Below are 26,984 nucleotides of genomic sequence, written 5' to 3'. Positions count from 1 at the left end.
TTGGGGTTGGCTTTGAATACGCTCGATTCTCTTTTCATAGTGTCTGAATGGCAGAGTGAATCATAAAGAGGGGAAAACGAGCCTGTTGCGGGGGTGAGCAGATGGCCACCTGAGTGTACCTTTGACTGTATCAGTGTGAGGAGCTTTCTGAGGTACTGGCTGGTGAGAAAGAAGCAGGTTGTCATGTCAACACTTGTGGTTTCTTTGCATGTGTTTACTGCAGCTTTTCACTGGGGTTTTAGTGCTTTATTCTAAGAACAAATTACTAATGTTGGGTGGGTCCAGGAAAATGCCCAGTGAGCAGGCAGGCCATGTGCTCTGATGCCTAGCTGGGCTGCTTGCCTTCCCCTGTCCACTCAGCAAGTGGTAACTTGCTTTCCTTGGTGAACAGAGACCAAGAGGAAAAGACTTGCAGGCTGTACTTACAGAGTGGTCAACAAGCTGGTCTTGCTAAGGAGCTGGGGAATGGGGGAAGAGGGTGTCTCCTCTCTGGGGAGGTAAGTAAGGAATCAAATTACAGAATAGAGATGGGTACTTGTGGCTTCCAGAGCTTGTTTGGACTATATGCTTGTTTTGTTTGGCCTGGGCCCTGACTTAGCTTTAAATTCACTGTCATTTTTTTTCTTTTTGTAACAGTTTTTTTTTTTTTTGGTCAATTTTTTAAAAAAATTATTTAATTATTTTTCAAGTACAGTTTTCTGGAAACTTTACATTAAAATAATATAGAGTGTTAACTTTATTTAGAAACTCAGAACTTCTTTCTGCCTGTCAATGATAAACTGATGCTGAGAAGCAGCTCCGCCTTTAAGAGGCAAGTGCTGGGCATTTTACCGCTGTCCCCACTACTCCTCAGTGTCCCTGACAACAAGGTCATGTGCCACTGCCATTTACCATCGGACCCCAGCTTATTTTACTCTCATACATTATTTGCCTAGCTCCTTCGGCGCTTGATTTTAATAGACTAGTTGTAAAAGGCCTTCCATTGCATAGAAACATGCTTGGGCTTTGTTCCTGGGCACTCAGAACTGTTGGTGGATTGAAGTTGGGAGGGTGTAGCTGAGGTTTGGGTTTAAGAGATGACTCGGGCTCTTTGCCTCAGGTCAGTCCTGGTTCCAGTCCATCACGCACATGAACCCTAGCTGTGAAGTGGGTGCCACAGGCAAAACAGATGAGGAGGGTTTGTCCCAGGCAAGTGGCAGGGATCACAGAGAAAAGAGAGACTCGGGAAGCCCTTCCAGTCCCGAATTGTCAAGGCTAGGAACCAGTTGGATTGTGTGACATGTGAGAGAGAAAAAAGTTGAGAGCCTTGAGCTATTAGGCGGATGATAAAACTGCTGATGGAGAAAATGAAATTAATATCTGTTGTGTTTGGATTATGGATACCAAAGCAAATAGGCTTTGTTCAAATTTGGACATTTGAAAAGCAGAGATAGAGCATATGATGAATTCATAGTCTACCAAAAATGTTTTACTGTTAAATTAGTATCATTTATAGATAAATGTGTGTAGTAGGTAGCTACAAATAATGTGAGTAAGCCCCTTCCTAGACAGCAGGCCCTTTTAGATGAGAAAATTTTTGTGTTGTTCACTGTTACATTCCTAGTATCTAAACAATATCCTATATATACATTGCATGCACACAAAAACTACTTGGTGAATCAAACAGTCAAATAATTAAGTAAAGATCAAGTTAGGTATAAATGAAAGTATGCTTTTTAAAAAAATGAATTGTTATGAACGTAATTTTTTAATATTTTACCTTTATTTCTGCTACCCACTACCCCATTCATTGTAGCCTCTGAAATCTGTGCACACCTATGCACATTATCCAAGGGGACAATCGCATTAGATACCTATGGTAATGCAGGTGGCTTTAGATGGTAAACAAAGACACCCTGTGTCAGATCCTCAAACAATCTCTACTTTTCCTTTTGACCGTTTATTACTTTTCAACACCATTAAATGAACAATAACTATTTTAAAGCAAATGAATACACTGGTTGCTTCAAACAGACTCACCTGTAGTTTTTCACTAAGGAGCCAAGAGCCACGTGGATTGTCTCCCTGGGGCGGCCCTGCGGTCGTGGGCAGGGTGCTTTGAGAGCCAAGGGCTTCCCACTCAGCCACAGCTGCCGCCGTGGTTTTCTGTGGTGACTGAGACAAGTTCGGAGGCTGAGGTTTTATAAGTAATTATACGAGTTTTATAAATTTTACATGAGTAACAAGTAAATATTATGTTCTTTGTAAAAATAATAAAGATGTACCTAATATAAAAAGCAAAGACCCCACTGGAACCTTCTCTTCTTTAGTTCTTTTCTCTCCCCAAAGAAATCATAGCTCACTTTTATACGTAGTCTTCTTTCTAGGCAGTTATGGCACAAGCCAATATATTCACAAAGGTAAGGGGCTTTTGACATAAATCAGTTCATACAATACGTAGTATTAATAATTTTGTAAAAGGTCACAGCACAGCAGTGCATCTTGGAGAAATCGACATGGCAATGCACCAGTGTGCTCTGTTACCTGCGGACTCTGGTTTGTTTAAAGGTTCCTTAAGGCCCAGCCATTTTGCCTGTTTCCAGTCTTTGTGTGCTATGAACAATGCCACAGTGAGCAACTGCCCTTGCTTTTTGGTGAAGGTATATATTTTTCTAGAAAATATCCCTTGAATTAGAATTGTAAGATACACATTTAAAATTCTGATAGATTCGTATTTCACATTGATTTTCAAGGAAAGCTACCAGTTTACTGTTTTGCCAGAAGAATGTAGGATTAACTCTTTCCCTCCACCCTTGCCTTAACTAGATTTTGACATTTAAAAAAGTATTATTGTTGCCCTGGCTGGTGTAGCTCGGTGGATTGAGCGTGGGCCTGAGAAGCAGATGATCGCGGTTCGATTCCCAGTCAGGGCACATGCCTGGGTTGCAGGCCAGTCCCAGTGGGGGACGCACGAGAGGCAACCATACATTGATATTTCTATCCCTCTCTCCTTCCCTTCCCCTCTAAAGATAAATAAATAAATAAAATTTAAAAAGTATTTAAAAAATATCACACATTTTGTGGACAAAAAAATGAAATCTCACTGTTCTTTTCAATGATAACACTGATTTCCCATGAGATAGAGCTTTGAGGGCTGATGCGAGCTTTGCTCCCCATTTCCCCTTGTGCCTAAGTGTCCTCTGCCCTCTCATTGCAGATGCTCACTACCTCACCTGCAGGATCCAGGAATGCGCCGAGACCACTCGGAGTGGGCCATTTGCTCGCTCCATCGACATCAGTTCCCTGGTCGTCCAGGACGAGTACATCTTCATTCAGGTGAGTACAGAATATGCTGTCACTCGTAGAGGGAGTAAATGTAGGTGAAGTCGCCTGCTTGCTAGGAACATGAGGATGGCCTTCCCGAGGCCGGGTGTTCTTCTTTTGATTTTGGTAACCTGGCCCCTTGGGGAGATCTCAGACTTCTGGGGAAAGATGAAGGCACGTGGGCCAGTATCGTTTATAGGGGACCTTAGTGCCCCCTTGAATCCCTCACTTGAGTTGCTTTTTGGTTATACTGAAGGGGTCTTTAAATGACTGAGATTTGAGCTGGGGATTGAGGTTACTTACAGTCAAGTCTCTAATGAGAGTGAACTTTAATTTATCAAAGTGTCTTGTCTAAATTTGCTAGTGAGGATCTCCCAGAAATTAAGCATTGCTAGTATTTTCATTCTGGAAAGATCCAGAGCACACACTAAATCTTTCCTTCCCTTTTCAGTGCCAACTCCATCACTCTGAGAACTCTGTCTCTCAGATAACTTACCTAAAAATGGGCCTCTCATGTTTAGATGGGCAAAGCAAGCCTGGTTTTAGGTTTGGAGTTTTACTGAGAGGAGATGCCAAATAGATCAAAAATGAGAAAAAAACAAAAGATGACAGTCTACTGAGTGACTATGTGTGTGAGTGTGTATGCGGCAAATACTTGGCACAAACTTTCCTTTAGGAAACTTGAACTTTGGAGTCTCCCTGAATTAGGAGTTGTTACTTAGATCTTAATAGATTTATTTGTCTCCTTCTTTCCAAATTGCATTTCATACTCTCTGAGGATAGGGACCATATTTCATACACACAATTTACTCCTCATCCTTGGCCTGGGAGTTCTCATGGTTTGGGGTACCATCTCTATGTTCTCATGACTCTGAAGTCAATGAGCTGTGACCTCTACCATGCACTGCAGATCTGTTTATCTAATAGTCACCTCAACCACTGGTAAAATAAATTCAACGTGGCCCCCTTGAACCTGACACATTGGTGGCACTACGTTTAACCAGGTTACTGAAAGTAGAAACCTGGACGTCAACTGAATGTCACCCAATTAAACGAGTCCACAGCCTTTGCTAATATCACCATTCGCTATTTCTTAAGTGCTTCCTTTTGTTCCATTCCCATTACTGTGGCCCTGGTTTAAGGCTTTGTTATTGCTCGATGTCTGTTTTTTTAAAGTAGAAATACTGGGATGATTTATAAATTTACTAATCCGATTGTACTTTTCTTGGTGCCGATACTTATTATAGTGATGAACATGGCAGAATTATTTCTGGGAAACGTTACTTAGCATTTAAAATGTTCAGACTTTTCAGTTTCATTTTTCTTTGCATTGCATAAAGTTTTCTATAATTGTGCAGGCAGATATCCAGATTTTTTTTATTTTGAAATGTTTTTTCATTATACTGGTAACCAATAGGAGATTTTTCTTTAATCAGCAGCATATTTTATTTTCTTGGAAAAAGATATGAGTTCTTATTATACCATATAGTTTCATTGGTTGCCTACTATGTTCCAGACTCCTTGTTCTAGGTGCTGGGGTTAAAATAATAAACACAATAAAGATCATGCTTTTGTGGCATATAGATTCTAGTGGAAGACAGGAAAAAATATGTATATGATTCTCAGTCTGTCTGTCTGTCTGTTCTCTCTCTGAAAGACTGTGAGGTAGTTTGGAGATTGATGACCAGCATTTATTCTGAACTTGACTTGCCACACTTACTGAATGACCTTGAACTGTGCCTCCTCTGACTCCTCTATAAAAATGGGACAATTGCAGTTTCTACTTCATAGATCACTGGGAGGATTGCAATGGTTCATTATATCTGTAAAGCACCAAAACAATGTCATATGTGTGCTCTCTCTGTGTCTGTCTGTCCTGTACAGTCATCTGTATACCTAACTATAAAATATATCTGTCAGTGACAATGATATGGGTAAAAATAAATAAGGGACTGAATGTTAGATGTTTTTTGGTATTGCAATTTTATTCGGGATGACCTGGGAAAGCCTCATTAGGTGGTAAACCAGGGGTAGGGTGGTAGCAGTCATCACTCAGAGGGTGTGTTGGGCCCTGAGCCCCTCTGAGCCCCTCGTGGAGATGTGGGGTTAGCAGGTAGAAATTTGAGACTGGATTTAGAAGCAGGAGTGGTGGGAGGTCGGGGTTATGGACTAAAATTGGAAGGGTGTCCGTGTATTGCTGACATTTTTGAACCACAAAATCGAAGTCACCGAGGGAGCAAGTAGAGAGAACAGAGACAACCCAAAGACTGGGCCGCAGCTCACTCTCCTATTTGGAGTTTGGAGAGATGAGAAGGAAGTAGGAAATGAGATTGAAGGAGAGTTTGGAGATAACAACTGAAAGTCGTAGGGTGGTAGATCCCACAGGCCTCAAATCTGTTTTAAGGAATTTTTTATTTAATTATGAAAGAGATGAGAAACAATGAAATAGCAATGCATCACCAAGTAATGCAAAAGGCCAATACCCTTGAGAAAACATTGAATTTTATTAACCATCAAATAAATACCAATTGAATGCTATTATTTGAAACTATCAATTGGATAAGATCGAAACAAATCATGTCGGTAAGTGGCAGATAAACAACTACACAAACTGCCAATGTAAATATAAGTTGGTTGGTCATCAGAATTTGACTCAAGAGTCTTTCCCTTCTCTTAGGTGAGTTTAGCCATTTGCAGTGATTGATAGGAGAGATATGTCTTGATTCTGACTGTGTGTGCTTAGTTTTTAGTTATAATTGCTTTAAAAAATCACCGTGTGGACTGTTTTTCTTCTTTCCCACATACAGGATTCTTTGATAATCTAAATATTTGTTCTATCAACTTTGCTTTATGAATATAACTTTGTATAACACGGTAAATCTTCTTTTCAGATAACATGTATTTTCCCGTGTGAGCAATTATAAAGTCAGTGTATTTCCATGAATTTCTATTTCCTCCCTTCTTGCTTTAGTTCTTCCACCACTAAATTTTGCTGGATTATTATCTTTAGTATCCTCTTTTATACCTTAAAATATAATTCTGTTAGACTTAAATATTTTATGAGGCTCTGAACAATGGCAGGAAAAACTACCATGTGTTTATGACTTCCCACTCTCTCCCTTGTATCCAACACCGGTTTTTTAATTAAATTGTTTAGAGCATTTACATTTTGCTTTGAATCATCATTCCTATATTTATTTTTATTTTGTTTTTATAGGTAAGTGTGTTCAGTGGTGACCATCAGTTATTTTATATGCTTTATCAGTACATGTTTCATGTTGGTCATACTACATCAATTCTTTCCCCTGGAATATGTCTCATTCAATTGGTTCAATTACTCTTCATTTCCTTTTCATTTCATTTGTCAATTACAGTTTACATTTAATACTATTTTGTATTAGTTTCAGGTGTATAGCACAGGGGTTAGACAAACATATTCTTTTTTTAAAAAGATTTTATTTATTTATCTTTAGAGAGGAAGGGAAGGAGAGAAGGAGAGAAATATCAGTGTATGGTTGCCTCTCGTGAGTCCCCCGCTGGGAACCGGCCTGCAACCCAGGCATGTGCCCTGACTGGGAATCGAATTGTGATCATGTGGTTCGCAGGCCCGCGCTCAATCCACTGAGCTACACCAGCCAGGAGACAAGCATATTCTTTACAAAATGATCCTCCCCTCATATTTCCAGTACCGCCCAGTACCATGCATAGTTATTACAATATTATTCACTATGTTCTCTGTTTGTAACTACCAATTAGTACTTAATCCCTTCACCTTCTGCATCCAGCTCACACCACCCTCTGCCCCTCTGGCCACCATCATACTGCTCTCTGCACCTATGAGTTTGCTTCTGTTTTGTTTTCTCATTTGTTTTGCTCTTTAGATTCTACATATAAGTGAAGTCATATGGTATTTGCCTTTCTACGGCTGACTTACTTCACTTAGTGTAATACCCTGTAGGTCCATCGTTGCTGTTGCAAATGGTAAGATTTCACTCTTTTTTATTACCAAGTGATATTCCATTGCATTTATGTACCAAAGCTTTTTTATTCACTTGTCTATTGATGGGCACTCGAGTTGCTTCCCTATCTTCCTTACTTTTTAATTTCCCCCAAATTTCAGTGATTTATATTTTAGAATATGTACTTTATTTCAGTTTCACTGTTTTGATTCTCTCCCTTCTGGACACTTAGGAAGATGTGTACAAAAGGCAGGACAGACAAAGAAGAGCCATCATCTTTTTCCCTTCTAATCTGTTTTAATTCTCTGAGCAAAATGAGATTGAAAAAACCAGTCTTACCCACAGTATACTTGAATGGGTAGCAATGTTCAGGCTCCTCATTGCCTTTTTTGCTCCTATTGTTTGACTTCCTTCCTGATTTTTGCCAGCTTATAGTTTGTCATGTTCTGTTGTCTCAACGTATCTTTCCCAAGGTCTCGGATTTCTGCTTGAACTCTTCTCTTGCAGAGATGATCTCATTATATGGATCAGTTTTAGTCATAGCTGTGTGTTCACAGTTTTCAGTTGCTCCATGGAAGCATTTTTTTTTGTCCTATACTGGCTATTCATTTCTCCTGCCCATTTTCTCCCATTATTTTGCTGTATTATTTTGTAATTCTTGCACTGTTTTATTTCTATGATATAATAACCATTTTATTTCTGACTGTCATGGGCTTCCCCTGGACGAACTGTTTGAAGAGGTTCTTGGTGATAGATCAGAGGTCTTTTTCAGCTTAACAGGATCCCTCCTTGGTTCCCAGTGAGGTTCCGTGTCCCTCAAGATTGTCTGTCCGTGAGTCAGTTCTTCTCGTAAGGTGGGAGCTTCTGAGTGATTCTTTACTTAGCCACGCCTGTCCACCTCCTCCTCGTCACTAATCAGTCCCAGGGACGCTCCTACAGCCAATTTCCGGGCCACATTATCTTGGTTCCAAATAGATGCTAGTTTATTAGTTTTGCTCCTTGGGAAATGTTGTCTTTGAAGAGCTCTATTTTTCTGTCTTTATCTAAGATTTGTAGCTGTAGGGATTTTTGCCCTGGTGCCTGTTCACGCTCTTGTTTGTCCTTCAGTGCGTTTGGCTTCCTTTCCACATATATTGTGTTTCAGGGTTATATTTCCATTAAGTATAGAGTTTGCATTTTTCTTTCTTGTTTTTCCAGTTGCTTCAGGGTGATTTATTATAAACAAGGGGAAAGCACCATTATTACTTGGCTATTTAGAACCATTTATAAACCCTTATCATGCATTTTCTGAAATGTTGCTGACTGACTTCCTTGCTCCCAGATAGCACTCCCCAACCCCAATCCATTTGAACAACACTACTTCCAAAGTAATTTATTTAAAGTGAAAACCAATGTTCCTGACTTCATCACCTATAGGGTAAAATCCAATTTCCTTAACATTGCCTACAAGCTCCACTGTGATCTGGATCCTACCCACTCCACCATCCTCCTGTGATTCCCTACCCACCACTCTTTCCCATGTACCTTCCTTGTTATATTTTATCCTTCAATAAAAATACATTTTTAAAATTTCTCTGTACACATTATGTCCTTTTTCGCCTAGTGGACCTTTCTTGTATTTTTTTTTCTCTTCCTTTTTTCTCTATTTGGAATGTCCCTTTACCTGACAAACTCATTCTTTAAGATTTAGCTTAGTCAATGCCCCCTCTAGGAAATCTTAGCTGGGATTGGACCAAGCTCCTATGCTGCTTACCCATGAGCACTGTGTCTTCCCAGCCAGGTCTGTAAATTTCTAGAGGAACAGGACTAGGTCTTATTCATTGCTGTTACTTCTGCACTCAGCATAATGACTAGTACTCAATAAATGAGTGTTGAACTGAACTGTACTGGGAAGATAAGATACTGTCTCTATTCTCAGGGAGTGTAGTTAGTTATCTTTTTAAAGTAAGGGAATCTTGTTTCTTCAAATAACAATGTAAGGTGGCTTAGGGTAATTGACAATTGCTCACTGCATAAGTAATGGCCGTCTGTAGGATGTCTCTGCATTTTTATAAAACCGTGATCCAGGAATTATCCATTATGTTATTTGGTGTCTTTTTTATATTCAGTTATTTAAATATATTAATATGCATTCAGCCCAGTGGAGAATACAGACAACTAAACGGTTCTAAGGCAGAGTGATAAGAGCTGTAATAGTGAGAAGCACATGTTGCTCTCGGAGTCAGCAGGAAGAGCCCCTCCCCGTGCTGGGGGTTGGGGGAGGGTCAATGCAAGCTTCTTGGAACAATCTATGAGTACCGGTTTGATGGATAAAGGAAAAAGGGCTTTTTCAGTGGTAGGAAAGGCCCGGGTAAGGTTAGGGAAGCAAGAAAACGTCATATACCAGTGGGACCTCTTTGTCCAAGGACAACTGTAGCTGTGGGAGGGACTGAAGTGGCAGGAAAATAAATTAGAAAATTGTCCTGGAAAGGTGAACCTTTTCTATTTCCTATAATTAGATCTAGGTAACACTGCCATTCCCTTTCTACAGTTGCTAGAAAGCTCAGAACTAATTTTTGTGTCCATTTTAGCAGCTTTCCTGCATTAACCTTTAGGGTATTATTTTCCCTTTCTCCTCTACCATTGGCTGTTTTTTATTGTTTGGCCACTTCCTTTTAATATTTTTTTTGTTTATTGCTTTTTAAAAATTATTAGAGTCATCTCAAATAAAGTTATAATCAGTGTGGGTGTTTAATCTTTTTGGGTGAGTGTGAACTTTGAAAGTTGATTTGGGTGCTCAGGAAAGGCTTTTGGAGAAGGTAAGATTTNGAACCGACCTGCAACCCAGGCATGTGCCCTGACTGGGAATCGAACCGCGATCGTCTGGTTCGCAGGCCCGCGCTCAATCCACTGAGCTACACCAGCCAGGGCTTGGCCACTTTCTTTTAATATTTTTTTTTGTTTATTGCTTTTTAAAAATTATTAGAGCCATCTCAAATAAAGTTATAATCAGTGTGGGTGTTTAATCTTTTTGGGTGAGTGTGAACTTTGAAAGTTGATTTGGGTGCTCAGGAAAGGCTTTTGGAGAAGGTAAGATTTGCACTGCACTGATTACTGTCTACCTTTGAAGCAGGGAAAGGATTAGAATTCCTCATCCTGTTCATTGAAATAACGTTGTCTCCTTATGTTTTAGTCTGAGCAGAAAGCCCTCAGACCTACAGTACTTCCTCCTCCAGGGTTTAAATCACAGATTTGGCTCTGAACATGGTATCAGGGAATCAGGTTGGGTCATATTCTATGACAGTACAAGAAATGTACTAAAGAATGATTTTGGGAAAAAAAGTTGTCATGCTGAAGGCTTGGGTCCATCCAGCCCGGCCTTCCTGGCTGAGGTCTTCAGAAAGTACCCTGAAGGCAGAGCTGGCACTGAGGATTTTGCTTTCCACTGAAAGATGCCACTCACCTTCCACAGGTTGGCTTTTACGGGGGAGCCTTGGAGAGGCACGTCATTTTCGTCTATGCCTGCATTTTGAGTGGCTAAATGACACTCTGATGGGCATAAGGGGCTTTGGTGGGACTCGCTTTTCATAATGTTAAGGAACTTAGTCACTTAAATTTTCCAGTTTTTGAAAGTGTTGATACATTTTGTTTTAGTGCCACCAGAGACACAACTTTGAGGGAGAAAATCTCCCAGTATATGAGGCCATTTGGTTTATCCTCTCATTCTTTCCTACCACATGAGCCAAATGTATCTTAGCCTTTTAAAATTTTTTTACAGTGAATTTATTGGAGTGACATTGGTTAATAAAATTATATAGTTTTCAAGCATACAAGTCTATAATATACCATCTGCATATTGCATTATGTATTTACTACCCAGAGTCAAATTTTCTTCGGTTCCCATATATTTGACCCCCTTCACCCTTTACTACTCACCCCATCCCTCTTGGCTCTGGTAATCACCATACTGTTGTCTGTGCCCGTGAGTGTTTATTTGTTAATTTTGTTTATTCATTTGCTGCTTTTAGTTTTATATCCCACATATGAGTGAAATCATAGGGCTGTTGATTTTTCCCCTCTGATTTATGTCACTTAGCATGATATCCTCAAGACTCAACCATATTGTCACCGATGGCAGTATTTCATCTCTTCTTATGACTGAGTAGGATCCCACTGAGTGTAGGTACCACCTCTTCTTTCTCCAGTCCTCTGTCGAAGGGCACTTTGGTTGTTTCCATGTCTTGGCCACCTTGAATAATGCTGCAGTCAACATAGGGGGGCACGCACCTTTGCAAATAAATGTTTTCAGAGCTTTTAGGTAGATATCCAGATGAGGGGTGGCTGGGTCCTATGGTAACTCTATTTTTAATTTGTTGAGAAGCTGCATTGCATCTCAGGGAACTTGCCTCGGGAGCAGCCAAAATATGGAGGAGGGTGCCCCCCCCTTAAATAGAGCAGTTCTGCTTTTGTTTGCTCTGTATGTCAGGGTTCTTAATACTTTTTCATTTGACAAGATGAACCTGCTGCTAAATAGTGTTTGCAAATCACTGCTGGCTCTGTGAGTCAAAGGTCAGTGTGTGTGTGTGTGTGTGTGTGTGTGGACAACTGAACCGCTGAGTATTCAGGTGACATCCATATTCTTTGCCTGCATATTAATGAATGTGCTGTATGAATGTGAGGCATAATTATTTATTCATGAGTGAATCATGAACTACAAATATATATGCATTTGAAAGTGCAGTTTAAATAAACAAAAACCTGAGTATCGTCTTCATAATGAACTTCCCGTGATATTCATTGCCCATTAAAAATAAATTACCCTCTCCCGTACCCAGTCATAATTTTCTTTTTTCTGGACGTGATGCGGTAGCAATGTCCACGGACTACTCACACAGCTGCTATTCTTTGGAAAGACCCTGCTGGTTCTGCTTCACCTTTTATTTTTCTATTGACAGCGAGGTAAAGGTAGTCATCCTGGTGGTTTTACTCAGGGCACCTAGTGCTTCATGTCCTGCTGTGGGAGATGCTGAGCCCAAAATGTATGGCAAGCTGTGACATTTGTTCATCTGTCAATGCTTTTTCTGTGTAGGGGGTCCAGGGCCTGGGATTTCCTAGTGGAATCAAAAGGAGCTAATCCTTCCCAGAAGTGCCCTTGTTTTAATGGGAAAGCGCCTGCCTGAAATGTCTTCGTTCCACATGGATAAAAGAGAAATCGGCTTTCCTCTGCAGGGGCAGCAGGAGAGAGAGGTTTGTTTCTGTGTTTGGCGTCAGACCGGTTGGAAACCGTCTTTTCCCCGTGGAGTAGCTTTTCTGCTGATTATTTTGGAGACTAGGTAGTTCAGCAGTGGTAGCCTTCAAATCCCTCCAGTGATACAGTTCATACCCTGCCCATTAGGGAGTGTGATGAAGACAACAAGAACCGAACCTCAGTAAGGCTATCGCAAGAGCTCTGTGTGCCTTTACTGAGTAGAGGAAGCTCAGCCTCACCCTCTCTTCCTGGCGCAGGAGGTGTCCTTCAATATGATAATAATTCATCTACTCATTGAATAAAGTTTCATTGTGTATGCAATTGTGTTTCAAAAGGTATACTTATTTATCTTCAGGGAGCTGAAATACAAGAGGAAAAGCAGATTGATAATAAAGAACAAATAAAGTATTCTAGAGGTGTGGAGCAAGCAGAACATTTGGAGAAGGGAATGCCATCCCAGCTCTGCCAAATCATTCTCCACATCCTCTTCTAGACCCGTAACACCGTGTAGATCCGTCTGCTTCCTGATGTCACTTCCAGCTCCTAGTCTCGTTGTGTGGAGATAGGCAAAAGGGAAGCCCCTTCTATAACAGAGCATTCTGAGTGTGGAGCAATGGCATGCGTACAGGTGGTTCTAGGATAATCCAGTATGACAATGAAGCCAGTCGGTACTTTGGATATATGTTGCTCTTAGTTTTTAAGAGTTCTGGGTATTAAAATAGAAAAAAATAACACTGCTGGTAAAGGCTTAGGAGATGTTCTAGGACTGTTAGCAATTAATAAGTATTAGTAACCAATTAATAGATATTTGGTGAGCCCCTGGCCTATGCCAGGTGCTGTGGAACATAGCAGAGGTGGAAGACCTTATTATCCCGGCTCTCACACAGTTTAGAATTCAAGTAGCTAGTGGTCTATTGTGGGCAACGGCCCCTGCGTTCAGCCACCTGGGTTGTAATCAGGGTTCTGCCCGATGCCAGCCAAGGAGCACTGGGCAAGCCACTTGGACTCTCAGTGTGCTAATTTCCTCATCTCTGCACAGTGGACTCATGCTACTTGCCCTGCCTAAATTGGAAGGTTGTTGTGAGGACCAAGATAGATAATAATGGCTCTGAAATGCTTTGAAACCTATACAGCCCCATAAAATTCAAGAATCAAGGGAGTAATGCATATGCAAAAGTCAGCCTCTCTGTTTTTTGTATGCACATTCTCTCTTAAAGGTTTTTATAAACCTGTCACATAGAAGATTACTAAATCTTTTCTCAAATTCACTTTTAATTATTCATAGATTCAATTATGTATTCACATATGTGCACAATAATATCTCCCCACATACCTTTCATAGTCCTGGTTATCAAAGAACCCAACTGCTAGTGATCCATATGTAACTGTAGGTATTCCGGGGTTTAATTATCTTTCAAGACTCTTGAGAACCTGTTTTGTAGCATGTTGCTCCCCAACACACCTGCATTTTGATTTAAGATCCTGCTTTATACATCAATGTCGGGGGTAGGAAAGCCTCTAAGGCGTGGCTCTTGTATCCCTAATAAATTGTTATCTTTTTGAAAGNAGTAATGCGTATGCAAAAGTCAGCCTCTCTGTTTTTTGTATGCACATTCTCTCTTACAGGTTTTTATAAACCTGTCACATAGAAGATTACTAAATCTTTTTCTCAAATTCACTTTTAATTATTCATAGATTCAATTATGTATTCACATATGTGCACAATAAGATCTCCCCACATACCTTTCATAGTCCTGGTTATCAAAGAACCCAACTGCTAGTGATCCATATGTAACTGTAGGTATTCCAGGGTTTAATTATCTTTCAAGACTCTTGAGAACCTGTTTTGTAGCATGTTGCTCCCCAACACACCTGCATTTTGATTTAAGATCCTGCTTTATACATCAATGTCGGGGGTAAGAAAGCCTCTAAGGCGTGGCTCTTGTATCCCTAATAAATTGTTATCTTTTTGAAAGAAAAAAAAAGCCCCGAGGCAAACATTAATAGAGCGTAATTATTCAAAGAAAATCTATTTGGCAATATTTTAGATGATGTTAATTTGGTCTTAATGAAAGAGATTTTGAATGTTAAATAAATAGCAATTTCATCATTAGGGACACATTTACGACATAGGAGTTTAAAGGAAAATGAAAGAGTTGCAGAGGCAATTTTCAAAAGAAATCCGATAAAGACATCTTCAGGTGAATATTCTTGAAGCACTTTCAGAATCTTAAAAGTGTTTACAAAAGCCAGTGCTAATGGAAGTTCTTTAAATCACATGTGGCTGGGATGTGTCTCCCTACATGTGATGGCTTTTGTAGCTCAATGTAAAAGGTGCTGTTAGTATTTGAAATGCTTGATGAGTAAGTGCAAATTAGTGATCTCATTGTGAAGTGATGTTGAGGTGACCTTTGTGTCGAACATCTCTCATGCCCCATTTCACATCCTCGTGGCTCATGTTTGCTCAGAAACCAGTTGTGCACACAGGTGGCCTGATAACACCTTGCCTCGGCCACCCAGCGAGCCTCTGTCTTTTTGTTCTGGGCCGATTTCTCCCCAAGTGGGGTGCTCGTGAGAGACCCCTTAGTGATGCTGGTGCAGACGCAAACCTTGAAGTGGAGAGTGCCGAGACCCTTTGGGACGATTTGACCAATAGGAGTCAGGAGTCAGTGGAAGGTACTCGTCTCTTCCTGTGACTGAACCTTATTCTCCATGAGCCTTCTAAGGGTCTCCATTGGGATTGAGCCTCAGTTTCTCAGATTCATAACTAGATCAGTAACATGCCCTGCACGGCTTTCTCTCCCTCTTTGATCCCTAGTTCTGTCTCTCAGGTTCCCTGTGGCCATGTCTCAAAAACAAATGAACACACAAAGACCACACCCCTCCAAAACAAATGAACAAACAACAAAACTACCTACATAGAAGCACTCATCTACATGTGGGAGGTACCCAACCTAAGGCAACTTTGAAAAATTCTTAAATTTATTGAGTCCCTACTATGGACCGAGTTTTATACATAGAGTGAACTATGCAAGAAAAGTAGAATCAGCTTCATTCCCATCTAAAATGCCTCACTCCAAGTACCCAATCTCATCCTTTCTAACTTCTCAGGGACCTTGCTTTATCGATTATCCTTATTTTCCCTATATCTTTATCTCATTCATCTCTATTACAGGATTTCCATTGGCTAAGTATTTTAAAATACCTACTATTATTAAATTAAAACAAAAGTTTCTTAGAACCGCATGCTCTTCTCTATAGATGTCCCATCTCTCATTCTCAACCGAATCCTTGAGAGCTGTCTCTATTCATTAGCCCCTTTTCTCATTTCTTCTCTCCTTAATGCACTTGAGAGTGACTTCTGCCTCTGCCACTCCACTGAAATTACCCTCGCCGAGTTCATCAAAGATATTTTACAATTATATCCCAACGGCGCCTCTCGATAATTAACTTAGTTGACCTGCCTGCAACATGTGAATCTCCTGACTGCTGCTGCTTCCTTAAAGTGCTTGATCCCCTGGCTTCTCTGTAATGGGCAGTCTAGCTCCTCTGCTACCTGGCAGCGTCACCTTCTCCCACGCAGGTGCCTCTTCCTCTGCCCGCCTTTTAAATGTGGGTTGGTCTCAGAGCCCTCCCACATTTCCTCTCTCTCTGCCTCTCTCTCCCTCCCTCTATCCCACCCACTCTCACCACGTAGCATCAACTACAACCCAGATGCCAACGAGCCCCCACTGTCTCCTGCTGAGACAGCGGCTCCACGGAGGGGCTCCTTGTTTACAGGCTGCCCACCTATCCTTTAGGCATGGCAGTCTCTCCATTCCATTCAGAGTTCTGCTGTGCACGTCCCTAATAAATTCGTACGATTCTTTTCTTCTCAAGAGATCTGCTGAGGCTCCATGGAAGTGACAATACTTGTTTCTTACTAGGCCAAAATAGCAAGGAGTGTTTCCCCTTAATCTCAGACACTTGTTCTATGATTTGCTTCGTATTATGATGTAAGTATTTGACATTCTGGTAGTGCATGGGTGGCATATGTCTGGTTCAGGGGTGTCAAATTGTTTTCATTTTGTGTCTCGCCTCTGAGTAATTGGTACGAGCTGCATTACCAAAGGTGATGCTACCGTGGTTCAGTAGGAGACTGTCATTGGTAATTAGTGGTGTCTCCATGGGTTCGAGAGGAAGAGTGGTGACACGCAGGCTGTACTATGCATTGAAGAGGACAGGTGGCACTCACTGTGTTTACTTGTCCATAAGCCTTACGCGGTTAGATGCAGCCTGTACGTTGTGGTCTGGAAGGTGGGCTTGTTGTCCAGGGGACCACAAGTGTTTCCATAGTCAGCTTGAAGGAGTGAGATCAGCTACGCAGCTCTCAATCTCTTCCGCTATTTGGAAATCTGCAATTTCCTATTTCCAAAGCAGTGATTCTGCAGAGCGTTCTTCCCGCCTAGCCACACCCTCAGTGTTTACCCACCAGTTAACAAACTGGGAGAATGGTTGGAAATGGGCCTCACGTTTATTTAGTGTCAAATTTGTGTCTGGCACGTGTGCATTTTATTTCGTTGTATTCTCCTTTAATTGTCACAGGATCTCAGTGGAGTACCTATTATTTCTCAATGGAGAAAACCGGATTTCTAAGAATTTTAGAGAATTGACCATTGTCAGGTAGCTCAGTAAATGGTGGGACCAAGTTACGACTTCAGGGCTGCCTGAGTTCGTAACGGTTGACAATAGAGGGCAAAGATAAATTTCACGTTTCGTTTCCCGGTCTGAACATCTTCACATTAGCACCCAATAGCTGGTGTTCCCAGAAACTTTTCCAGTGACTGTAAGAGAAAAATAAGTAGCTGTCGGTCCTGTCTTGGTAGCTGCGAGGGCAGGAAAAGCCACATCCCACTCCTTGTTCAGCAGACTGTTTGTCTGGATCTGTTTTAATTTTGTTCCAGATCAGAAACGTTCTACATCACCAACCAGAGAAGGGATGCGGTACAATGTCATCACACCCACACCCCTGAGACTTGTCTCTCAGATGCACTTGGAGGATTATTCAGACACTCCTCACTGGAGAGCCCTGGGGACCAAGTGACAGTGTGGTTAATCATCATTACCATCCCTAGCTCATTCTTCTCCAGACTTCCCGGCTTGCCTCGCACCTATGGCATTCATTGTCCAATTTCCATGATGCCTTTCGGGGTCTGGCTTCTCTTGTATCCCGCTCCAGGGGGCAGAGAAGCTGTTGAATGACCCAGCAGGGTTTCTCCATTTGTCCTACCCTGCCAAGTTCCAGCAAGTCCTGAGCGCTCACTCTGCTAAGCCCAGCTCCCAGGAGGATCCCTTTTCTGGGCCTTCTTCTATTAAAGATAATTATATTGTTGTAAAATAACAGTGCTGATAATGAAGGCATTTGGGCAGCTGACTGAGAAGTTGACTATTAAGTTCAGTTCTCCCTCCATTACTGTTCTAACTAGGATATATATATATATTTCAGAGGTCCAGCTTTTAAAAATTTTCATCACTCTGCCTTTAACTCCATAGCTAGTTAGTGGGGAAAATGAACCTTTTGGATTTCTGCAAACAGCTTTTAAGAATATGACCTCTGAGAATCCTCATGATGAGGCAGAACGAGGTCTTCTTGGAATTTAATTGTGGTAGAGCCAGTGGCTAATCTATTGACTTGTTTTGATTGAGCACCTACTAGGTACCCAGAGCTGTGATGGGTTCTCTCTGAGATGGACGTACTGACTGATTGACTCATTCATTCATTCACATAACAACCATTAATTGAGTACTTAATATACTCCTGCCACGGTTCTAACTAAAGGAGATATAATGGCAAACCAGACTGACAAATGGTTGTCCTCATTTTGTGTTCAGTCTAGATGAGGAGGGAGGGCGTCCTGGCCTGACACGCTCCAGGCCATGCTCACAAGCGTTTCTGGCACGGCCAGGCTCCTCCCCAGAGCGAGGGCGCTCTGGGAATCGTGATGTGATCAGGGTCACTTTCCTGGAGAAGGCGGGGCTCAAACTAGTTCTCAAAGCAGGGAATTGAGCTGAAGAGTCCCATTGTGGGCACAGCCAGAGCTCCAAGGAAGAGACCCTTTAGTGACAGGAGTCGTTGTGACACAATGGGGTGGGAGGTGGGGGGAGGGCAGCCTTGCTGGACTTGAGTCTGGTCTCACCATGAACCATTCTTTGACCTTGGGCCATCACCTTCCCTCCCTGCAGCTCAGTCTCCTTATTATAAAATAAAAGGATTGCATCAAAGAAGAGCTTTCAAGCCTTTTGTTCTTGCTGTTCTTAATAGTGGAAACTGCTTTTCAGACAGTGATGTTCAAGGAACTCCAATATATAAAACAGATACTGCCCTAACCTGCATGGCTCAGGGAGCTGGGCATTGTCCCGCAAGGCTATAGGTCACTGGTTCAATTCCTGGTCAGGGCAAATGCCTGGGATGCTGGCCAGGTCCCTGTTGGGGGCCTTCTAGGAGTAGCCGATTGATGTTTCTCTCACACATTGACGTTTCTCTCTCTCTCTTTCTCCCTCCCTTCCCCTTTCTCTAAAAATATATATACAGGTGAAATGTTTTAAAGGTGAGGGACTATATCAGCACCCCCCCAACCCAGCTTCTTCCTCACCTTTTTGTGGGCAGTCCCAAGGCATCCCTGTAAAAGTCTTGAACTCTATCGAACCCACTGGGAAGGCAGTAGGCCTGTATCTCCCAAAGTTCCCTTCTGATACTGAAATTCCAGAAGTCTGCTCACTCTACATGACACTCCATTCAGTTAGAGTACTACTCAGAAGTATTTTCCAACTCATTTCCCCAATGTCAGAATTTAAAAAATATTTGGGATATAGTTAATTTGCCAAGATAGTTGCTGAATTATTCTTTTCCTCTTTCGTTCCACACACATCCACAAAGTCACAACATGGAAACAATGCAGTAGATCAAAATTGAAAATAAAAAAAGAAAGTTATGATCCCTGGAGATGGTGTAGCACATGAGAAGTGAATATGCAAATCAGACAGACAGACATCCCCGTCATGGGAAGGTTTATGGTCTAGTAAGAGAGAAATATAATATATAAGCAAAGAATATGCAAGAAAATAATTGCATACTATGGTAAACCTATGAAGAAATAAATGTAATTTGGTAGACACTAATAACAGAGAGGACATTTTATTTATTAATTGATTCCATCAATTTCTCAATAAATATTTCCAGGACCACTACTACCCACAGAGCATGGTACCCTACTTTGGAGATTTTGTAATGAACAAAACAAACCCCCCAAATCCTCTTTGTTTAGGGGCTTATGGTTTGAAATTTTTTCATCTCTGATCTTTATTAGGAGGTAAATTTTTAAAAAAACATGAATTATGAGAAAAATGTGTGTGTATCCCCACATGCATTTGGGGAAAATGGAAAATACCCCCAAATTTTGCTTTGGGGACTGGGACAGATGAAGTGATTTCACAACAGGCAGATACACATGCACACTCTTCCTCCCCCTGCCTAAACTGGGAGTCAGAAGGTCTGAATGGAAATCAATTGCGGCAATTTATTTTTAACTTCTTTCTGCTTAGCCAGGATTGATTTTTGTCTTGGTGATCAATGGCACAGAGAACAGCTCCATGGCCCAAGCAGCTGTTCAAGTGCTTGGTCTGGTCGGCCCCATATCTATCGAACAGAACATTAGAAGCTGATTATGAAAGTAATAGAATGAAGATGTTTAAGAATGGGCTTGATTACCCCTGACTTCCTGGTGAGGAAGGCCTGCGGGGAGGGACTGCTGCATGCAAGGCTCACGAGAAACACAGGGCTTGTCCTCCTTGGGCAGAACTGCACCAGGCGCAGCCCGGAAGAAGGGGGGCATGGGAATTAGCGGCTTGTTTGTCAACCCGACTTCCTTCCTCCCTTCTTTTTTGGTTCTCCCTTTTCCTCCTTCCTTGATCCCATCTTTACTATACTAACTACTATTCGATTTGGAACTGCAAGCAAAACATCTGTTGCATAAAAATAAACGACAGAAAGAAATTGATTGGCTTTTGCCTCTGAGCTTCTTGGGCTTTAACATTGCCTCATTTTGAATCCTCCCTTGTCTCCTCCTCCTTCCTTGTTTTCTAATCCAGTTCGTGTGCCGTGGGAGCCTTGTAACCTCTCGAGGCCAGAAAAGATGTCTTAGACTTTCTTCTCTGGAAAGTGTTTCTGGAAGGGCTGCGCACCTTGTAACGACATGCAGTGATAATTCCACTGAACACAGAACGGGGCATCTGCCATCCCCAAGGCCTGCTGTCCGATTCTCCAGCATTAACTAACGCCTGCAGTTTGCCTGCCTCCAGGAGCAATGGCTTCCAGATTGCAATATGGAGAACTAATCAAAGTGCTCTTAATATGATCATGTTTATTATTTCACTGTACTCTGGAATTGCTTCTTAGGTGCTTGGAGTGTTCAGTGTGGGAGGGAAGGCATAGAAATACTGGCTTCCTTATTCCCTGTGAGGTATCTGAGATGAGTCCTTTTGGAGTGGATTGAACATAAATTTTCTGTATACAATTTTCCGCATTTTCTCATTTAAGATGTGTCCTCCACCTTTTTCTATGATTTTTACCTCTTAGTTAATTTTCTTGCTGAATCATTTGTAGTTCTTGGAGAATCAAGTACATGGTAGCAACACCTAAGACTTACTGAGTGGTTAGTGTGAGCCAGGTTTATTATTAATGCATTTAATCTTTATGACATCCTATGAGAGAAGTCCTGCTCTTAACTTTCTTTTCACGAAAGAGGCACAGAGAAGGTAAGTCATTTCCCCAAGATCACACAGCGAGTCTCGAGTGGAGCAGAAATTTGACCTAGGCTGGCAAACACCAGAGCTCCTTTCTTAGCCGCTACACTCATTCTGCTCTTTAAATTAGAAGGACTTACAACAGACACTTTCTTACTCGTCTGAAGTAAACCGGGTCAAGGGGCGTGTATGGGACAGTGAGTGGAAACAGAAAACTTTCATACAAAATAACTATTTAAATGTGACTTCACCACATTTGTGAAGTCATTGACCACAAAGGAAACTGGCCGCATAGAATCTTCAGGTATAGGAGCTTAAGAAGACCTTTCTGCTGAGGAGGCTGGGACCCGGGAAGTGAAGGGATGGGGAACATAGCAGGTGTGATATCTTTGAGTTCCTGCTTTGTGTCAGGCACGTCTGTGCTGGGCCTTGTCTTGTAAGTGGACCCATAGAACTGGAGGGGACGGCAGTGGATGGATTTAAACAAGGGCCAGAGGCCCAGACAGGCCACTCTAGTTTACCTTTTCACTAAAAGGTGAGGTTCAAAGCCAACCTCAGAACTCTGATTTGATACCCCAGTGTTTTAAGATAAAACTGAGATCTGGAAGCAGTTAAATCCTTTTTCCCAAGGACCCATAATAGCCACCGGGTAGGGAGTTTTGGATTTCTTGTCTAGGCTTTAGTTGCAGAGACTTTGTGAATTTTCACAACAAACACCTGAATAAGTAACCCCAAAGGTACCAAAAGATCAAACTTTTGTTAGCCCAACTGTAATTCTTGGGCATTTCCTTGAAGTAGAGCTGCATGGCTGGTATGAACCATTTCTGCAAGATAAACAAACAAATACATAAATAAAGTTATAATAAGATTATTGAGCAGTATAGTGTATACTTTTCCCGAAAATGTCAAGCAAGAATGCAGCAGTGTTTATGTCAGACACTGCGCGGCAAAAATGCTTAGTCAAAGCTATACACCCCCACTTGCCTTGTTGTTCTCCCAAAGTACCTCTGCCGGGACCAGCACCCCGTGACCCCCCGCCCTTGGATCTCTCTTCCTGCAGCCTGTCCCGCTGGCTGGGGATCTTCTTCCAAGACCCATCTCTACACGATCACCCCCTTTTCTCTCGGTCTCTCCCCTTGTTATTTGAACAGTTTAGCCGTTTTCTGGCTTCTGCAGTCTCCCAACCTCAAGTTTGTCATTCCATTTAGCAAACGGAATATCCTTTAATGTTGAGAACCCAATCCTTTCCTAGGCACATGCGTGTCACACTGTGGAGGGTGACTTACGGGCTTGGTTATGCCTACTTATCTGGAGCTAGACAAACACGAACTTAAATTCCAGCTCAGCCCTCAGCCATTTCCACGTCTTCGTTGTATCCCATGTAAAGTGTAGACAGGATACGTGTGGACTCTACCATTCCTGGAGCGAATCTATTGTAATTCTGGAAAAAGCATGAAGATCTGTTGAATTAACTATTGTGTTTCTGAGGAGAGGGTTTTTCTTTTATAGCTCCTAGTCCTTACCCTGCTCAGAGTTTGATAGTATTGTCACTGACTCTATGTTGTCACGCGGTCATCTTATATGCTAGGCTTGTTTTTACAGAGACATGGCGAACACCATGAGGTCACTGGCCCCTGACTTCCATTGCACCTGACACAGCCTGGGCACAAAGTGCTGAACAGGGACTTGCTGATGGATTGGTACATGTCACATGTGGTAGACCTGGGACCAGTATCTGTAATGAAATATGTAAATATGATTGGGATTCCAGGGGTGATGTGAGCTTGGCCAGACTTCGTTAATACGTGAATCCAGCAGCGAGTGGGAAAGAACATCTTGTGATCTTCTCTGTTTCCCACAGGAGAGCACACTCTCTAATCGCCTTTGGTCCTCCATACGGTGTTGTTGCCAACTGCTCAAAGGCGTAATTGATGTAGAATCATGACCCACTTGTAAATATCCATGCAATTATCTCCACTTTGTGTTTTTGTGACCTTGACTTAGCAACCATAGGCTGAAGCAGCCTAGCAATGTGCAAAGACACTGAGGTATCAAATCAGAGTTCTGAGGTTGGCTTCGAACCTCACCTTTTAGTGAAAAGGTAAACTAGAGTGGCCTGTCTGGGCCTCTGCCCCATAATTCTAAAATTGAGACATAATTAGTCCTCACAGGGTTATGCTCTGACCAAATGAGATTGAGTCCAGTAATGAAAATTAATGGTATAGAGAACTCTATAAATATTAGTTGTTATGACACGGCGCCAGGTACTAAGAGAGGGTTAATAGGAACAGGACTTATTATCTACCCTCAAAGATATTATAGTACAAGAGATCTAAGTTGTATCCACCTTCCAGTAATTCAGGAGAACAGCTGGTGAGTGTAACAAGAGGGTCACTGAGAAAAAGCCCTGGGAGTCAGAGGAAGACGAGGGGAAACCCGATCGGGCAACTGGGGTATGGGATGGCTGTGTCAGGGAGGTAGTTTTGACATAGGCCACTGTGAAAGTCATTGACGCTGGAGGCTTTGAGTGGTCTGTGCCACGATGAATCCCCCTGGGTAACTGGTCCTAAAGCAGGCATTCTTTGGAAAGGCTCTGTGGTTGGTGCCTCAGACTTGTTCTAGGTTGTGCAGGATAGTGGCCATTGCCAGGACTGAAAGGCCCAAGTTCAAAACCAGGCTGTGCCCCTTTGAAGCTGAGCGACCTTATGCGTGTCTATTAACTTATCATTGAGCAGGGCTGCTTTAATAACTGTGTCATCCCTACACGGTCAGGTGTGAGAGCAGACAGCACATCCAGAGTGGCAAACGTGGAGACTGACTCACAGAGATGCTTCTATGGGGGTGGTCAGGAGAGGCGTGCAATGGGGCATCTCCAAGAAGCAGCAGTTGGCATTTCACAGATATCTATGGCTCTCTTGGGGAAGCAGCAGTATTTTCTAAGAAACACCTTGACAGATGGTTGAAATCCATCCACTGCTGTCCCAAAATTCACTCTCAAGATGTGCAAACCTCGTGTTTTCAAAGTTGTGCTATAATACCTGGCACCGCCCCCCTGCATCCCCAAGACTGTCTGGAAGTCGCATGTCTTTAAAAAGCATCCCTAACTTCTCCAGAAAATGAGTGATTTTGTTTGCCTTGCCCTTTTAAGACATTTAAAATATCTTGAACACATCAGTGAAATTAATCATTCTCTAAGCAGCCATGCACCCCCGCCATTCATCCCACGTGATGGAAGACACTTCGGTTCTCTGGCCCTGGCCACCCCTTTCCTGCTTGTCTTGTCAAAGTCCTCATTGCCTCTGACCGTGCAGTCTACGGAGAGCTGTAAGCCTCATTGGCAAATGTCCGTGCTGCACACAGTCGATGGCATGGGCACATGTGGATCACCAGCTTGATTGCTGCTATGAAAGAGCACCGCAGACTGGCTGGCTTGTAAACAACGGAAATTCATTTCCCACAGTCCTGGAGGCTGGCAAGTTTAAGGCGAAAGTACTGGCCGATTGGATGCCTGGTGAGGGCCCTCTTCCTGGTCTAGCGTTAACTGTGCCCTCCCGTGGGGGAGGAGCAAGGGAGCTCCTGGGGTCTCCGGGGTTCTAATATCATTGGTGAGGGCTCCACCTTCATGATCTGATCACTTCCCAAGGTCCCCACCTCTGAATACCGCCACATTGGGCATTGAATTGGGTTTTTTTTCTTGCTTTGTTTTATTCTCACCAGAGGACAAGGTTATTGATTTTAGAGAGAGGGTAAGGGAGGGAGAGAAGCATCAGTGGGTGGCCTCTCATATGCACAACAAGTGACCGAACCTGCAGCTCATGCATGTGCCCTGACTAGGGATTGAACCGTGGAACTTTTGGTTTATAGGACAATACTCCAACCTACTGAGCCACTGACTAGGGCTGTCGGTTAAGTTTTAATGGATAAACTGGTGGGATGTAGGGCGGGGAAGCAAAATTCAGTCTGTCACAATTTGCCAGTGAAAATACTTCTAAAATCTTTAGGTTCCTAGACGCAACATACTACAGATCATGTTTAACATCCTAATTATTGTGTTTGTTGAACGCTATAGTTAAATGAAAGCATTTTATGACCTCATTTCATTTACTTCTCTGTAAGAGAAGGATAATTATTACTCATTACGTTTTATAGAAAAATAATCCTGAAACTCCAAGAGGTCCATGACCATGCCTGAAATCACATGTTTGATAATTGATTGAGCCGAACTAAAATCACAGATGTTGCAGATACCAGGACCTGGCAGCTTCTTTCTTCCTCTCCTTCCTACCACTTTGTTTTGATTTTCTGAAATTCTGAGATGCTACATAAAAGAAAGAGGCTAGTGTCTGGCTTGGGAAGACTTCAATTAACTGACCTCATAATGTCCACCCACGTAAAGGAAATAGGCGATGTGATATCTCGAGTCAAAGAGAAAAGCATATATAATCTAGACTCCTTGTAATATCTTCTCTTCTTCTCAGTTCCATCTTTTACAAAATGATATTAAACCCGGTATGCAAGAGAAAGGGGCAATTGTGAAAGAGCAAAGGGACAGTGTTGTGACAGTAAGTTTTAAAATGTCTCTTTAGAATATCCATGGATAGTATTTTCTTCTTTGTGTGTGAAGCTCTGGCATCCTGAATGTAGAATGCTCAAAGCAGATTGTCTAGGTTTTAACTTTTTTCTGTTATTATATTAGCTGGGAGTATCCCTATGCTGCCAAATTTTGTACTTCGTATTGACAATTTGCATCTGCATTTGTTCTTTTTTTTTTTTTTTTTTAATTTCTGCACTCTGCCTTTTCACCACCACCCTCCTCAAAAATATACTAGGAGAGGAAAACACAAAGAACTTCCATTTCAAAGGATTAGGTGGGCATCTTAAGAACTTCTTCCCCGCCCTCTAAATCACAAAAGGCAGAACACTAAGACAAGGCTTGTAGCCAGTAATGGTTATATGTCTGGCAAGATCACTCTGGCTTTGTGGACTTCGTCAGCCGTCTGCTTTGTGAAGCCATCCTCGCTGAGGACAAGAATTCCCGTCCTCTGTGTCTGCTCCACTCTGACCAGGGGGCCCGTTTAGCTACCCCAGCACTTCCCAAAGCCTCCAGGTTGCACAGATAAGCTGTCACCTTGGTCAGTTATCATAAAGCCCCCAAGACGTTGGACTGATGTAGACATCTGCCTCTAGTTCAGCCAAGGACAGGAATATGCACTGAGTGCTTAGGATGTTCCAGGTTCAGGGTTATGGCCCTTTATGTGCTGTATTATGTTTAATCCTCATGATATTATGTTAATAGGTAGTATTAGCATTTTCATTTTCCAGAAGAAATTAGGAAGATTCAATTGTCCGAAGTCACAAAACCAACAGGAGGCGGAAGCAGGATTCTAAAAAGCAGGTCTGGAATCCCAACCAAAGGTACTATAATGCTTAAAGATTGGTGGGGTTGGGGGGGAACCAGACTCTGAAAATATGTAACTGGAAACTGATCAAGTCCAAGCCTTTTATTATATTTGACAAAACAGACATAGTGAATGAGGCACACTGGTTCTTCTTCCAGTGCTGTTGTGGACTAGACACACAGCCTTTGTCCCGTGCTTTCATGACTCGCCACCTTTTCTCTGCCTTACTGATATTCCCAGTAGGCAGTGGAGGCTTCAGGACGTTTTTTGGCAGGGCTGGTGAAGGTGGCAGCAGCTTTGTAAGTGTTTGTTAGC

General features: G+C 42.2%; 1 protein-coding gene across 1 annotated transcript in view; it reads left to right on the top strand.

Moving 5' to 3' along the window:
- The window catches only part of SORCS3 (sortilin related VPS10 domain containing receptor 3), a 557,219-nt gene that overhangs the window by 408,686 nt on the left and 121,549 nt on the right, over positions 1-26,984 (top strand). Inside the window, exon 7 of the mRNA XM_037063981.1 lies at positions 3,197-3,315. Coding sequence (XP_036919876.1) covers positions 3,197-3,315 — 119 coding nt within the window. The remainder of the gene's footprint in view (positions 1-3,196; positions 3,316-26,984) is intronic.

This window comes from Sturnira hondurensis, unplaced genomic scaffold, assembly GCF_014824575.4.
Source record: "Sturnira hondurensis isolate 20B ecotype Veracruz unplaced genomic scaffold, ASM1482457v3 Scaffold0014854, whole genome shotgun sequence".
Lineage (NCBI taxonomy): Eukaryota > Metazoa > Chordata > Mammalia > Chiroptera > Phyllostomidae > Sturnira > Sturnira hondurensis.
Note: the sequence above shows the minus strand (reverse complement) of the source record. Positions and strands in the feature narration are given on the sequence as shown.